The sequence below is a fragment of the Schistocerca serialis genome, chromosome 5 (assembly GCF_023864345.2).
Source record: "Schistocerca serialis cubense isolate TAMUIC-IGC-003099 chromosome 5, iqSchSeri2.2, whole genome shotgun sequence".
NCBI lineage: Eukaryota > Metazoa > Arthropoda > Insecta > Orthoptera > Acrididae > Schistocerca > Schistocerca serialis.
In genome coordinates this window covers 232,814,391-232,832,204 of record NC_064642.1, presented here as the reverse complement: position 1 = coordinate 232,832,204, position 17,814 = coordinate 232,814,391, and the positions used below count along the sequence as shown (strand labels likewise).

Genomic DNA, 17,814 nt, shown 5'->3' with positions numbered 1-17,814 from the left:
TTGTATTTCAACAAAGTGTCATTTCTTTTCGTCTCGTTGTTTATTTCTTTCAGTTACCTACTGCGCTATACTGTAGCATTTCTTTCTATGTCTGGTCCAAGTTTCGTCAAGCTGTGTTACTTGGCAGTTACACATCATGCGAAAGTTATTTTCGTTCTTAATTTTTGTACAGCATTGTATATTCATTGACCATTTTCTAAATCATTGATCGTTAAACTTCTTTGCGGGACAGCACCGCTGGCCTCATATGTACCGATCCTATTATCAGTTGGTAACCTACATAAATTAGTATGTTGCGAGTCCCAAAAGACTAGGTACACTAAAGGCACGTTAAGTTGGCCTTCGTCCTCCACCTATTGATCGTTACAAGTCGACACTGTTTGGAACACTTCATGTTGACTGTTTTTGACTGCTGCCACCCTCAGCGACCTCAAAGTTGTGACACTGTGATTGCCTGACGAAGTGTTATTGTGTTGTTTTTGTGAGCAGATATTAAATGAAAACAGTAACTGTGTTTACATTTAAATGCATTGTGCAGCATGAGACACCATCACAAATGTTTATCAAATGTTTAGAATATAATTTTTCTTCTACTCGTTGCACTGTATTACAACAGCATCAATTTAATTCATATTCCTTACTACAGATACGTAGCTCATTTGAAGATAACCGTCTCCACAACATCCATTCACGAATGACTTCAGGGAAAATGTTTTTAAGAGTAGTTTGCAAGCAACAACCTGAGATGAAATTTATAAAGACCAAAATGCCAATATAATATTTAATCTGTTCGATGATAAATTCATACCAGTATTTGAAAATAGCTTTCCACATAACCTAATCAGCAGGGACGATAAGCAGGGATGTAGACAACCATGGATCACTAAGAGTATTAAAGTATCTTGTGAAAAGAAAAGGGAATGTATCTTTTGGCAAGAACAAGTAGAGACCTTGCAGTCGTTGCACACTACAAAAACTAAGAAAGGTTATTAAAAATCAAGAAACATGCACATAATGTCAGAAATTAGTACGTCTGACAACAGAATTAAGGCAATGTGGAATATAGTGAAGCAAGAGACGGACAACCAACCACAGAAGAGAATAACATTACTCTTGAATTGAATGGAAGGATTATGAATGACAAGTCACAGGTAGCAAATGCATTTAATAATCTTTTCTTAAACATAATAGAAAGCATAGGAACCAACAGTTCAAGAGAAAGGCCACAGCAATATGTTGAGGAAGTTACTCTCATAAAATTACATCATATGAACTTTCTACTTCTGAAATTAAGAGATCTACTTCTGCAATTAAAGAGGGTCATACATTCTCTCAAGAATAAAAGCTATTCTAATTTTGATGGTGTTTCCAACAGAGTGTTAAAGATTTGTTCCCATATAAATAAGTCTGGTATTGTCCAAAATGTGTAAAGCTTCACTAACTCAAGGCATTTTTCCAGAGTGACTAAAATATGCCATAGTTAAACGCCTCTTTAAGAAAGGTGATAAGAGAGACGTCAGTAACTACCGACCTATGTCACTGCTGGCATCTTTTTCCAAAATTTTTGATAGGTGATTTATTCTAGAATAGTATCTCATCTTGGCAACAATAATATCCTCAGCAAATCACAATTTGGGTTTCAGAAGGGTTGCTTTACTGTAAATGCAATTTACATGTTTACACACCAGATATTACAAACATTAAATAACAAAATAGCACCAGTAGGTATTTTCTGTGACCTATCCAAGGCATTTGATTGTGTGAATCTTAGTATACTCCTAGATAAATTGAAATATTATAGGATTGGTGGTATAGCCAACCAATGGATCATGTCATATCTAACCAAAAGAATGCAGAAAGTTGTAGTTAGTAGTAATTTAACCAATAGAATCCAGGGACATAACTCTAACTGGGGAGGAATCACGTATGGGGTTCCCCAAGGCTCAGTCTTAGGTCCATTACTGTTTCTCATATATGTAAATGAACTACTGTCTAATGTACAACAAGCAGAATTAGTTCTTTTTGCAAATGACACCAGTATTGTAAGCACTCCCAGTATACATACAGAGCCCGCCCGGTTGGCTGTGCGGTCTAACGCACGGCTTTCTGGGCGGGAAGGAGCGCCTGGTCCCCGGCACGAATCTGCCCGGCGGATTTGTGTTGCGGTCCGCTGAACCGGCCAGTCTGTGGATGGTTTTTAGACGGTTTTCCACCTGCCTCGGCGAATGCGGCCTGGTTCCATCGTACAATATGCGTTAGATGAGTATGTGCCAAGCAAGATCATAAGAAATGGAAAAGAGCCACTGTGGTACAACAACCGAGTTAGAAAACTGCTGCGGAAGCAAAGGGAACTTCACAGCAAACATAAACATAGCCAAAGCCTTGCAGACCAACAAAAATTACGCGAAGCGAAATGTAGTGTGAGGAGGGCTATGCGAGAGGCGTTCAGTGAATTCGAAAGTAAAGTTCTATGTACTGACTTGGCAGAAAATCCTAAGAAATTTTGGTCTTATGTCAAAGCGGTAGGTGGATCGAAACAAAATGTCCAGACACTCTGTGACCAAAATGGTACTGAAACAGAGGATGACAGACTAAAGGCTGAAATACTAAATGACTTTTTCCAAAGCTGTTTCACACAGGAAGACTGCACTGTAGTTCCTTCTCTAGATTGTCGCACAGATGACAAAATGGTATATATCGAAATAGATGACAGAGGGATAGAGAAACAATTAAAATCGTTCAAAAGAGGAAAGGCCGCTCTACATGATGGGATACCAGTTCGATTTTACACAGAGTATGCGAAGGAACTTGCCCCCCTTCTTGCAGCAGTGTATCATAGGTATCCAGAAGAGCGTAGTGTTCCAAAGGATTGGAAAAGGGCACAGGTCGTCCCCGTTTTCAAGAAGGGACGTCGAACAGATGTGCAGAACTAAAGACCTATATCTCTAACGTCGATCAGTTGTAGAATTTTGGAACACGTATTATGTTCGAGTATAATGACTTTTCTGGAGACTAGAAATCTACTCTGTAGGAATCAGCATGGGTTTCGAAAAAGACGGTCGTTTGAAACCCAGCTCGCGCTATTCGTCCACGAGACTCAGAGGGCCATAGACACGGGTTCCCAGGTAGATGCCGTGTTTCTTGACTTCCGCAAGGCGTTCGATACAGTTCCCCACAGTCGTTTAATGAACAAAGTATGAGCATATGGACCATCAGACCAATTATGTGATTGGATTGAAGAGTTCCTAGGTAACAGAACGCAGCATGTCATTCTCAATGGAGAGAAGTCTTCCGAAGTAAGAGTGATTTCAGATGTGCCGCAGGGGAGTGTCGTAGGACCGTTGCTATTCACAATATACATAAATGACCTTGCGGATGACATCGGAAGTTCACTGGGGCTTTTTGCGGATGATGCTGTGGTATATCGAGAGGTTGTAACAATGGAAAATTGTACTGAAATGCAGGAGGATCTGCAGCGAATTGACGCATGGTGCAGGGAATGGCAATTGAATCTTAATGTAGAAAAGTGTAATGTGCTGCGAATACATAGAAAGATAGATCGCTTATCATTTAGCTACAAAATAGCAGGTCAGTAACTGGAAGCAGTTAATTCCATAAATTATCTGGGAGTACGCATTAGGAGTGATTTAAAATGGAATGATCATATAAAGTTAATCGTTGGTAAAGCAGATGCCAGACTGAGATTCATTGGAAGAATCCTAAGGAAATGCAATCCTAAAACAAAGGAAGTAGGTTTCAGTACACTAGTTCGCCCATTGCTTGAATACTGCTCAGCAGTGTGGGATCCGTACCAGATAGGATTGATAGAAGAGATAGAGAAGATCCAACTGAGAGCAGCGCGCTTCGATACAGGATCATTTAGTAATCGCGAAAGCATTACGGAGATGATGGATAAACTCCAGTGGAAAACTCTGCAGGAGAGACGCTCAGTAGCTCGGTACAGGCTTTTGTTAAAGTTTCGAGAACATAGCTTCACCGAAGCAGTATATTGCTCCCTCCTACGTATATCTCGCGAAGAGACCATGAGGATAAATCATGGAGATTAGAGCCCACACAGAAGCATACCGACAATCCTTCTTTCCACGAACAATACGAGACTGGAATAGAAGGGAGAACCGATAGAGGTACTCAAGGTACCCTCCGCCACACACTGTCAGTTGGCTTGCGCAGCATGGATGTAGATGTAGAGATGTAGATTCCACCTCAGTTACACTATGTCGGTGATTGCTGCGCAAACAAGTTCTCCACGTACGCGTACACCACCATTACTCACGCTAACATAGGGGTTACACTCGTCTGGTGTGAGACGTTCCCTGGGGGGTCCACCGGGGGCCGAACCACACAATAACCCTGGGTTCGGTGTGGGGCGGCGGAGGGGGAAGTGGACTGCGGTAGTCGTAGTGGGGTTGTGGACCACTGCAGCTGCGGCGGGGATGGAGCCGCTCCGTCGTTTCTTGGTCCCCGGTTAACATAACATACATACCATACCATACATACAGAAATGGAAGAGATGGTGAACAAAGTTCTCAAAAGTATCATTGACTGGTTTTCTGCAATGGAAAAATACATTTTGGAACTCCTAAAACAACTTAGTTCAACCACATTTGCACTTATAATCTTAGCAAATTTTGGGGAGAGAAATCACTAAGTTGACATATTTTGCTTATTTCCATTCAGTAATGTCATATGGAATAAAGTTCTGGGGGAACTCATCTTTAAGAAAGGTCTTCATTGCCCAAAAACGTGCTGTAAGAATAATATGTGGTGCTCCGCTGCGATCGTCTTGTAAACATCTGTTTAAGAAGTCGGGCATTCTGAATACTGCTTCACGGGATATTTATTCACTCATGAAGTTTGTTGTAAATTATCCACTGCATTTCAAAAGGAACAATGAGGTACATAATTACAATACTAGAAGAAAAAAATGACATTCATTACTCAACATTAAGGTTGTCTTTAGCACAGAAAGGGGTGCACAAGGCTGAAACAATAATTTTTGACCACTTACCCAGTGATATAAAATGTCTAACAGGCAGCTAGGTAACATTTGAAAATAAACTGAAAAAGTTTCTCCTTGACAACTACTTCTATTCCGTAGAAGAAATTCTATGTTTGTAATGTGTAAAAGGTGGTGGGTAGGAATTGCTAACTCTATCTGTACATCTTGATCTTGTTTTCATTTCGGGGGGGTGGGGCGGGAATGGTGATGTTTAGAGCCCAAACAGATGTAAAAATTAATTTGCAATATGAATGTAAAATGACTAGTTCCACATCATGACAATTTATCATGCAAAATGATCCATGGAACATGAAAGTAACTACCTAACCCACATTACTTCTGTGCCAAAATTTACCCCATACCAGCTGACCGGTACAAGACTAGCACGCCTGTGAAGTGTCAGTACTGGAAGACAAACAAGGAAATATTCTCCCTTTGCTCACATACTGTAATCCCCAATGGCGGTGCTACTCACACACTGTCGCTGAGATAAGCAGCCGAATTCACCAGTGTCAATTAAAATTAAGCATATATTAAAATAGTGCTACCTCTGTAACTACTGTTGTTTCTTATTGAGCAAGAAAACTACATTGTTTGGAAGCTCTTAACGTTAGTTGACGTTTTTGGATTCGGCTGTTAGTTACTGGCAGCAAATGATTTTGAAATACGGCTGAGAACCGCGGGCCGCACGAATGCTTGATTAGGTCCGTATGGGGCCCAGGGCCGCAGTTTGACGAACACTGTTTGAAATGAACTGCGATTTGAACAACTGCTGGTTCCCAATCATGTATTGGGAAATCCAGTGTTCGGCAAGACACGTCATTATAATTTATATGTTTGCCCATTTGATACTGAAGTATTTCACCTTTTGGATCTTGTGCTTTCTTTCCTCTGCTTATTGTTAATACAGCTATGCCATTACCTTTGTTAACATATTTACACACATAGTTCATTGATTTCAGGGAGTTGGAGTACGTTCATGTGTGCATGAAACATTTTTGAGACAAGCAGATTACATGGCACCATCCATTGATTATCTCGCATTCTTGTTTTGACAGTGAAACCACCATTTTCTGGATATCGTTTTCTGCATTTATCTTCTTCTGTTTATGTGTTTTGTAAATGTGGTCCTTATAATTTTCTCTCTTGTCTACAGTGGTCTTTATCCATACATGAGAAATTCATATTTAATCATCCACATGGACCAGGAACAATGTTCTTTGCTATTATGTTGTATAATTCTGCATCCTCTTCTGGATTAGGAAATTTATCTGTAATTACTTGATCAATTAATTTGGACATTTATTTTCATGTAACCAAATCAAATTGTGTGAATGTGGCAATCCTCATTTCTGGCATTCAATTGTATGTATACAGTACTTAAAGACTCAAAAAATATATTTTTGATGAAATTCATGAATCTATTTTGTTTCTGTCAAAAGACTAGCTGTTATATCATGACCTTCGATGGGAGCTTGTCCGTAAATTATATATTAACCTTCGGCATTAACAAAGTTTACGTGAATGTTAAGAGTAAATAGGATTATACTAGATTAGATTCAGTTTTCGTCCCATAGACCCAAAAATGAGATGATTATCGTGAATCTTTTGAATATAATTTTTTGAATATAATACTCACTACCCTGATCATTTGTCAGGAGATTGTCGAAATAGGAGAATACTTAGAGTAAACAGGAACTTCTAATATTTACAGAATTAATACGCTGTCAGAGTGAAACATAGTTACGCCCTTTTAATAAATTTATCATACACAAAGTACCTAATGTTGACTGCTGTGATCAAGTGCTTTCAAATTGAAATCTAACAGACATTTTTGCTTAAGCTGGTCTAACAGCTCCTATTAAGATCTGGGCAGCCATATTTTCTTATGTAGGTCATAGCATTTTGTGTGTACTCATGCATGTGTTGAGTTTCTAAGTAAGCTGATGGTAAATTGCCAGTCTTCCAATACCATCATCTTTGTCATCATTTCTTACCATTTCTCAAATGAATATGCTCTTTTGAACAGTTTATTTTTGTTCTGTCACATACAGGGTGTGGCACTTAAATACAGATAAATGAAACTGTTTTTTTTCTTTTTTTACGCAAATTTATTAAAACAAAATACAAATGAAAATGAAAATCCTTTTACACATAAGTAGTAGTATCTTTCAAGAGTAACATTAATTGACATAGCCCTACCTTAAACCACAATGACTGCCTCCAATCATGTCCATCTCACTCTCTTTAAAACAGCGCTGTCCCTATTCGCAAATGCAGTTTCGATAGCAGTGCGTAGAGATGCAACACTAGGGTCCCTCATCTTCGACTATGCTCCAAACATGGTAGACGAGGGAGTTCAAATCCAGGCTATTTTATGCCCAGCACTGCTTTGATCAGAACATGTCAACGTTATCGAGAGCCAGTTTTGGACTACATGGTTCGTATGAGCCAATGCACCGTTCTGCTGAAAGACATATTGTCTCTCAGAGGCCACAGTTATAATCCACAGTTTCACAGAACTTGCAGATAAACTTCTTTTGTGACAGTTTGTCCCTTTTCAAAGAAATGTGGCGGACTGATATCACCCACACTGGACACAACACCAAGGACATGAACCCCAGACTTCTCCAAAGCATTATACTTGGCCGCAATATCATCAACAGTTTATCGCGGGTACCCGAAGAATCGAACTATTTCAGTGGGCGAACGCCCAGCGCAGACTTTTGATAATCGCAGCTCTTCGGTTGTATTCCACACTTGTCCATAACATCTTGGCCATTTTGAGTTTCTAACTGTTTGCTAGATGCCTATGGCTATCAAGAACATTAGTCATGACTTCCAGCAGAAATATGATATGACGTGAAATTAAAGTTGAAATTTGTCCGGATTTAAGTGCTGCCCTCTGTAAATACCATTCGTTCTGCCTCTACTTTTGCGTATATCAACTAAACACTGCTGAAGTATAGGGGTTGGACAAAAAACAAAAAACACGATGCATTATCATGACTAATGCATTGTAGGAAACCCGTTGATATTCAAAACAGCTTCCAGTTGTCTTACAATGGATACATACAGTCCTGTATCCATGGGCGACCACAGAAACTTTTCCAAGAGGCGGCGACATTTTGAAATTGCCGTTTATACAATTGATTCGGCGAGTTTGCAAATATGTTGTGCCCAGGAACTAAATTTAACATGAAGTACACGAAATTTATTGGGCCTCAGATGATTGATAGTGAAAATCTTTCGTGCCACAGGAATTGAATTTGACAAGAAGTGCACAAAATTTATTGTACCTCAAACGATTGATAGTTATCCAGTTAGTATTTTTACTTTGTTATCTAACGATAAGCATATTCTTTTGTGCATACGAATTACATTTATTTGTGTTAAGAGTTCAGTGATCCAAAATTTCATGTTCATATGATTAAATCCAATGAGTTATGAAATGAAGCTAAAAATATTTACAAAAAAATTATTTTTAGCTCCATAATACAATATGTAACGAAAATTAAAAATCCGAAACAAAAAGTCCAGAACTAAAATGACACGATCCTTGGCTCTCCAGTTTGTCACATTATTGTGCAGTTGTACCACCTTGGCTGCTGAATTCATAGATCTATGACTGCACATGGCACTGTGTTCTACTACATTGAGCTGACAAGATTCCAATTCCTGGAAAGGGCAACTTTTTCACTTTGAAATGTCACTCTTTTTTCCTCTTCTAGTACATAAAAGTGAGATTCTTTTTTTTTTTTGACTGGAGCATTTTGACTACTATATTAAATACAGATGGCAGTTTCTTCATGGGTGTCTACTACAGTAGCTCTCCTGTACATGGAATTTGCAAGCCATTACGGGTCTTCTTTGTCCACCGACAAATCGTAAAGTACTATTGAGATTAAATTGTGCTGCAAGAGGAGGGGGTGTTTGTTAGGAAGTTGGGGATGGATGAATTCATGTATGCTGGTGCCAAGCTTGTGTTGTAATGAGATCCATACTTCAGAGTTTTGGATCGGTTGCCTTTCAGTTTGAAGAGGTCTGTGTGAGGAAGAGACAGAGAAAAAATTGGCAGCACTATTTCAGGACTGTTCGTTAAAAGTTTGCATCTATCTTGACTACGGAGTAGTGTCAAAACTGCCACAGCACCAAAGAATTGACATAATTTCTTGTGAATGGAGAGGGGGGAGGAGGGGTGGGGGGTCAAGACAGGTAGCTGTTGTTAAAGCCACAGTATGTCCCATGGCACCAGGCAGTGTTAATCTGCAGTTCAGTAGTGTTGCTGGTATTAATTTCTAGAAATTTAAGGGAACTATATAATGAATAAAAAGCCTGTACTCAAATCCAAAGAGATTCAAAGGGACAAGTGCCCCTCTTGCACTTAACCCACCTGTATGATTTTCAAGGGAATCTTGCTGCAAAGTCCAAGAGTCCTGACTTTGTCTCGGTGCGGCACATGGTTTTAATCTGGCAGGAAGTTTCACATCAGGGCACATTCCACTGCAAAGTGAAAATTTCATTCTGGAAACATCCCCCAGGCTATGGCTATATTTCTTCCAAGAGTGCTAGCCCTGCAAGTTTTGTAAGGGAACTTCTGTGAAGTGTGGAAGATAGGCAATAAGGTACTGGGAGAAGTGAAGGTGGGAGTACAGGTCATGAGTCATGCGTGGGTAGCTCAGTTGGTAGAGCACTTGCTCGCAAAGGACAGAGGTCCTGAGTTATGGAAGCATCCACGATATGAGCACCGACAATTGGTCCACATTCGAATTCACTTAGCTTCAACATAATGCACTCACAACTACACATAAGTCAAGATTAGTTTTCAGTGGTAACAGTGATCCATTTGATAGAAGATTTGCCCTTTAATCAAAATCGCAGAACTGAGTTGGTGTTCTTCACTGCTCATGATGTCATTTGAAAGCATGCATTGTATGCTTTCATATTTTGTTGAGATGTTTCAATTCCAGAGTTTCCCAAGTCACATAATGAAATAATTCTGATGGAGGCATTTCCAGTGGTGCTAAGTGAATTTTTCCACTCATGCAGCACATTCTTGTTGTTTCCCTACTGAATTTCTGGACGCCACAAGACTAACATATTTGATCTGTTTTGCCAGTGACAAAATTTTTGTGTTTTTTGTACTCTGAAGTAGTATTGTAATGGACTGTTTCAGCTACCCAGCAGTTATATACCCTTTCGAGCTGAAATGTATGACCACCACAACAGGTTAATGGGACACTTTGGAATGTCCTGGAGCACATTAGAAAATTCTAGAATGCTCAGGAACATTCTCAAACCTTCCATAACATTTTAAAAACTGTAACATTTTCAAACATTCTGGAATATTCTACAACATTCTTGAAAACTCAAGAAGAAACATTCTTCTAACCAGTCTTGTTGCTATAGCACTCTATTCTGAAATGCTTCGCCTACATCCCATAAGAAGTCCATCGGTGTGCTGCACTCTTTTGACATCCAAGTCTTCTAATCCATTCCCTCCAGTTCCAGCTAAAACCTTTTTGATGGATGAGAGATGAAGGACTACTAAACCATGTAACTCCCGTGGGTGTGTGGGAGTAGGTTGCATAGTTACAGTGGCATTCATGGATGAACGATGCTTACACTTATTATGTATTGATAAATTTGGCATGCTTAGTGTCATTATAAAATGATCTGTATATACCTAAAAACCTAAGTAAATATGCCAGAATATAAGAACATGTAAGATGCAGCTTTGATTTAATGTTTATTGTTTATTGTGCCTATTTCCTGTCTCGAGATGACTGGGTGTTGTTGTGTCGTCATCATCATCATCATTCATCCCCATTACGGTCAGAGGAAGGCAATGGCAAACCACCTCCACTAGGACCTTGCCTAGTAAGGCGGCGTGGGTCTCCCGTGTCGCTCCCCTATGCTCTGTAAAGAAGTATGGGACTCATCATCATCATCATCATCATTATTGTGCCTAAGACCTATTAGTTGCCTTTTGTAGCATCACCCAGAATTTAAGTTTTTTTTGTGTGTATTAGCATGTACTTTAAACAATTAAAATACATCAAATTAATTAAAAATTCTCAAACTGAATGAATTACATCTTTAATGAATACTACCTAACTCGTCAACTACAAAGTGCTACAGTTTTTAACACAGAATTCATTTGAAAGTGTAACCTATTTTGTGACACTCTTAGTGGAACACCAGCAACATTCAGCTGTACAGCTTATCAAGAATTTTTCTCTCTGTATAATGTCCTATAGAAAAGTTTACCCCACACAGATCTGGATTTTAATTAATTACATTTACTTTCTATCCATTTTTCAGGTCATGAGGTTCATCTGGAAGACATTGGAATAATAAGCTCTGACAGTGAGGAAGACAAGTTACCATTCATGGTAGCCTTCCTGAAAGCATCGGGCAATCGAGATGTGCACACACGTTCTGCTCGACAGGCCCTGGGTCGAAAGCGGAAGTCGGAGAACAGCCATGTACAGAGCAATCCATTTACAGGTGCGGAAGTTACTATCTGACTGCCTCTGGCTTTTAAAAGTAGACTAATAATTATACACTCTCTGACAGAAAAATTAAACACCTAGAAAAAGAGAGTATGTAGTAAAATTAAACCTCATGAAGATGTTACATGGTTTTAGTTAACTGATTACAGAATTATGTTTGATGAACAGTGAAATTTTCAGTGCACACACACACTGCTGTTCTCCCACCAGTAGGATATTGCACATAGACTTGGATATATTCACTGATTTTTTGTCATATAGCCATTATGTCCGTTACTGAGGTAAGTTTGTCTGCAACCGCTATTAAGAACAATATACACAAATTTGAATTAATAGGAAGAGCCAACTCTTCAACTCATTATTTTTGACCATATTCAGGACTTTTCAAAACAGTGCACAACAATTCAGGACATGGGAGAATTACCATCAATATAGGATTAATAATAATTTATCTTCGCATAATCTACATCGGTGGTGAGAGGTTAACAGCAGTATTGCATATACAGTTTTAATGTAAATATAAACACAGATTTCATTCATTTTGCATTGGAGATAATGGTACAGACTCACTGGTACTTGTGTAATACTTTTTAGTGGTGGAGGTTTACTCAAGAAGCTTGTTTTTGTTAAACATCAAACTGCAGATGCCCATAAAGTGGAGGTTTACTGTTCCTAGTTCTTTTTCCACAAAGCTTTAATTAATGAAAACACTCTTTCAATAGATGCATTAAAACCTGGAATAGCTAGTGAAAATTCAACAAAGCATTTAATATGTTTTGGATCCATTCACTCATTATGAAAATGAGTGAAAATTTTCTGTCATTATTCACTGACACTTAATATTTGGCAAACCAGTCTTACAGTTTACTTTCACAATATTTACTTACACAACAGTACTCATCAAACAGTTCTCCCTCATATACCATGAAGCTTGTGTTTCTAGGTTTTACAAAACTATACAGTTCTTGAATGCTACTGCAGGTAATGGTTTTATTTCAATGATCCACTCCATTGGCTGAAGAGGTTCCTAAAATGGTTCTCACCCTTCACAAATGTACCCAATGTAGGTAGCACGGAAAGCTGTTGTGATATTGTTAAACTGATCCGAATGTCACTAGCTACTCACTTTCCAACTTGTGTAACTGCGGTTTTACTACAGATGTCAAAAATCTTTCCTTTTCAGTGCACAAAGTGCTGACTTGAAAGGAACTGAAAGGTAAAGAAAGAGAGAAAATTTTCAAAGGAAAATCTTGAAGTTTATAGGACACTTCTCAAGAGACAGGAAGTAGGACTGTGACATCTGGAAAACATCAGTGATTCTTTTAGACAATTGGCAGAAGAGAGAACTATGTAGTGCTCCTACAACATAAAAGTTTTTTTATAGTGTGGTAAAACAGCCATTAGTATTTTATAAAATGCATTTTATCCATCAGCTGTTTGTTTGTCCCGTTAATCATCTACTAGTTTCAGTTATTAACCATCATCCAGGATGTAGAGTAAAGCAGATATGTTAAAAGCACTCCATATACCAATGAAGCTGAACAACAACGAAATTATCCAATGAAATTGCACAAACATCTGACATCATTTGTCTTAGAATACTACTGTCATTTCTCATATTGATTTGACATAAGATATGACTACCAGTATTCTAAGACAAATTATGTCAGATGTTTGTAAAATTTCCCTGGATAACTTTGATATTGTTTAGCATCAGAGGAATGTGGGATGCTTTTAACTAATCTGTTGTACCCTACGTCCTGGTTGATTGTTCATAACCAAAACTTGTAGATGACTAATAGGACAAATAAACAGCTAATTGTTAAAATGCATTTTTAACTGATCTGTTGCACCCTACATCCTGGGTTAGTGTTCAAAACCAATACTGGTAGATGACTCCATAGTAGGTGTTTGTATTTTCAGTTGAAATTGCTACAACATGTGTCTTAGGCAGTAGCTTTTCCAAATGCTGTAAGACATACGAAGTCAAATGCTCTACCCTTTTAACACCAATGTTAACCAACTGCAACACTTTAACTATGGCGCCTTTATCTGGACTGTGAAACCTAACCACTAAAGGAACCACTTTGATGTGGCAGGAAGAATCTGTCATTACTGAAATGAACTATGCTTCTTTCCATTCCTTCATTATTTGTTCCATAGCAAATCATACCATCACATTCTTGGTAACTCATATTATTTACATCTGTGAGCATGAGAACTTGTTGAACTGTGATTTAATTACATCAGTGGTACAGTCTATGGACTTGAAATTCTGGTTGTGCATGACTGTGTGGTATGCAAATGTGGCTTCTTGTGCCAAAAGTTACTTAACCCTGTGTGAAACTACCTTCACCAACAAATATGTATCAGTTGTTGATCTTGAAAGATTAGCCAGAATCACAGCTATGTTTGTTACCAAATGCTAATTTTACACCAAAAACTGTACACTCACCACTCTTACCATGTTCTTTAATGAACAGGAATCCTTGCAGGGTCTTAGTGTTTAATTTGCACTTGCATTTTTCAGGAAATACTGTATTAAGAGAAAGTTTATCGAAGTCACTGTCACAAGCATTGGAAATGTTAAACTACAATAAAACACACCAGCCAGTGGCTGAAGGAGCCACAAGCTGCTGGTTGCAGGGCTTTGCCATCATGATATTTACCTGAAACTGATTCAAATAAGTCCTTGCAATCATCAAAACCCTCTAAGGAGAGGAAAGACAAGAAAACGTCCTCCAAGAAGAAGAACATTTCAGTGGCCCCCACACCACCAGATAGTGCCTCTTCCACTCCTGTGTCCAAGGTGGAGATTCTGGCAGCCTGAGGCCCTGGTTCGCACCACATAATGGAGCCCTGAATGTACGTGTATTGATGCCATAACCCCTCAGCCAGTGGCAGCAGGTGACACTAGGGCGTAACCTGCCTCCTTGATCACTTCATGGCCTCACAATACATCAACAACATTAATCTCCAGTGGAAGTGTAGTGGTTTTTTCCACCACCTGGCTGAGCTACAACATCTTTTAAACACTTCCTCTGCCTTTTGCATTGGTCTTCAGGAGACTTGGTTTCCATCAACAAGGAGCCAAGTCTTCGTGGATACCAGGGATATTTAAGAATCATGCTACCTGTGACAGGATGTTGGGCAGAGTTTGCACTTATGTTTGGACACTCTATATAGTGAACTAGTGCCTCTTAATACACCTTTGGAGGTGGTAGCTATCCAGGTAAGGGCATTTCAGGATATTACCATCTGCTCGTTTACCTCCCTCCCAATGGTGACATGTCTCAGATCATATTGTTTGCATTGGTTTCTCAGCTTACCCTCCCCCTCTCCTCCCACCTCCCCTAATCTTGGATGATTTCAACACCCATTACCCATTGTGGGATGGAATCACAGTAACGACCTTGAAAACTTTTTGGCACAAATTGAACTTTGCATCTTGGATACTGGTACCCCCATGCACTTTAGTGTGGCGCATGGAACTTTCTCGGCCATTGATCTTTGGTTTCTCAACATTGCTGAATGAGGTGCTTTCTCCTCTGCTGTCACCTTTAGCTCCCCAGCACATGGAGATGTTGATGAGGTGGTCCAGAATACATCTACAGCAATTCTTTTGGCAGCTGATTTAGCAACCCCCTGTTCCTTGGGCTGCCCCTACGGAAGACAGTACCTTGATGGTCGTGAGAAATTGCAGAGGCCATTAGAGATGGCACCTCATTGCCTTTAAGCGGCTGCATGCCTAGGTCTGTCACCTAATAAAACAATGGAAGTGAGAATGCTGGGAACGGCAAGTTTCAACCATCGAACCACGTTCCTCTGCTTTGCAGGTTTGCGCCAAGATCAGATGTCTCTATGGGTACCAGACATCTGCAGTTGTACTGATAGTACCTGAAATGGTGTGAGCCAGATGCTGTCACTGAACATTTTACTCTGCTTTACACTCCAGCCTCAGCATCTGAGAATTATCAACCTGCCTTTGGAGGCATATAATAATTCATTCAGTGAGTGGGAATTTGTCAGTGTCCTAGCCCACTGCCCTGATACAACCCATGGCCGGACCACATCCACAACCAAATGATCAAACACGTACTTCTGAACTGTCAGTGGCATACCTTTGCCATCTTTAACCGTATCTGGAATAATGGTGAGTTCCTGCAGCAATGGTGAAAAAGCATCATTGTTCCAATGCTGAAACTGGGTAAGCACCATCTACAGATGGACAGTTACTGCCGATTAAGCCTCACCAATGTTCTCTGTAAGTCACTTGAACGTATGGTGAGCTTGCAGTTTTGTTGGCTCCTTGAGTCCTGGGGTCTTCTGGCTCCATTCTGGGGTGGTTTTCGCCAAGGCCATTACTCTATTGATAATCTGATTTACCTGGAGTTTGCCATCTGACCTGCAAGAGGCTTGTGACACAACATGGCGAAACCACATCCTTGCTACCTTACATGAGTGTGGTTTCTGGGGTCCGTTTCCAAATTTTATGCAGAACTTCTTGTTGCGACACACTTGCTGGGTTAGAGTTGGTGCTTTCCACAATAGCCCCATAACCAAGAGAATGGAGTCCTGCAGGGCTCTGTATTGACTGTCCCTCTCTTTCTAGTAGCTATCAATGGCCTAGCAGCAGCTGTGTGGTCCTCAGTATCACCCTCCTTGTATACTTACAACTTTTGCTTCTACTATTGCTCCTCTACTGTGGGTGTTGCTGAGTGCCAACTGCAAGGTGCCATACGAAAGATTCAGGCATGTGCACTTACCCATGGCTTTCAGTTTTCAGCCACCAAGACTTACATTGTGCACTTCTGTCGATGTCATACCGTTCACCCACAACCAGAACATTACGTTGATGACGAGCTACTCAATTTGGTGGAGACTTAACACTTTTTAGGAGTGGTCTTCGATTCTCATTTGATGTGAACTCCCCATCTTCACCAGCGTAAGCGAAAGCACTGGCTGCACCTTAATACACTTTGCTGCCTGAGTAACACCAGCTGGGGTGCAGATTGCACTACTCTTCTGCAGTTTTACAAAGCACTGATACCATCCCATCTTGATTATGTGAGTCTGGGATTCGGTTCAGCATTTCCCTCAGCACTGTGGATATTGGATCTGATTGCCTAAGAAAGACTAGGAACATGGACATCACTGTGGGATTCGACTTGCAACAGGAGCCTTTCAAACTAGGCCTGTGAACAGCGGACTCGTGGAGTCCGGAGTCCCTCCATTGTGGATCAGGCGCCAACAATGCCTTGTCAATTATGCTAGCTATGTTCACAGCTTGCTGAAGCAACTGAACTGCCATCTTCTCTTTTCAAACACGAAAATCCATCTCCCACGGTCTTCAATCTCCCTGACTCACTAACTCTGGTGTTAGGCGACTATGCCTAAGTGGCTGACTTAGTTTTACATTTTATTCATGAAGCGGGCTAACCTGATTGGCCCATTGAATGGTTGGCAGAACACATTGTTGCCTCCTCTGCCCAGACTGAGCTGTGGCTGTCTGGATGTCCAGCCCAATCCTCACCCTTTCTGCTCTTCCTCTCCTCCTCTTGCATGATCTGTTAGACTTGTTCATCTTTTGTCTCTGTGTGTTTCTCTTGCCCTGTCCATGTTCCTAGTCTTTCTTAGGCAATTTCTGAGTAGAGTACCTCTGGTAAGTGGTGGTGGTGGGAGGGGGGGGGGGGGGGGGGGTTGTATGTCCCCTCATTGCACTCTGCTTTCTGGGGCTTCTGGCTGCTCCCTAGATGGGACAGCTTGCCTCACTTTCTTCCCGTGTCTTCCTTTCTTTTTCTTGTCCTTTATCTCAAATTCATTGACCTTTGGTAAACTTCGGGTTTTCTTCCCCTGAGTTATGTGAGGTAGGCTATCTCTGATCTACAGTCATATATACCTTTCTGTTTGAGGAAAAAGGGACTGATGATGTAGTAGTTTGGTCTGTTTAATGATCCAACCAACCAACCTAAAATTAACTGCAGTACACATGCAGGTTATCTGAATCTGTGGGCACTTCCATTTAGGGCTGCTTTCACAATTTAATGGCATATTCTTGGTGATTAGCATGTGACCCATGTATGTATACTTTGATTATATTAAGTCAAAGAGGGGGGGCTCATAATCAATCAATTCGCTGATAGAGCACATAGTGAACTACCTGATATGTGACTGAATCTTGTGATAGAGCATATATCCATTTTAACAAAGAGATAGAGGGACTGGCCAGTACTTACCTCAGCTCAGTACAGCCGATAGATACACAAAAAACAGAACCAA

The 17,814-nt window shown here is 40.1% G+C and overlaps 2 protein-coding genes across 4 annotated transcripts in view; one reads left to right on the top strand and one right to left on the bottom strand.

Annotated features, from left to right (window-relative positions):
- LOC126481333 (peptidyl-prolyl cis-trans isomerase B-like) overlaps positions 1-17,814 on the bottom strand; it is a 424,329-nt gene that overhangs the window by 328,267 nt on the left and 78,248 nt on the right. The gene's annotated exons all lie outside the window — the stretch shown is intronic.
- The window catches only part of LOC126481331 (protein 60A), a 538,305-nt gene that overhangs the window by 514,157 nt on the left and 6,334 nt on the right, over positions 1-17,814 (top strand). For 2 of the 3 annotated variants that reach the window (XM_050105003.1, XM_050105000.1), the window contains exon 4: positions 11,345-11,530. The exons of the other annotated variant lie outside the window; for it this stretch is intronic. In XM_050105003.1, the coding sequence (XP_049960960.1) occupies positions 11,345-11,530 (186 nt within the window). The remainder of the gene's footprint in view (positions 1-11,344; positions 11,531-17,814) is intronic. 3 annotated transcript variants of the gene reach the window in all.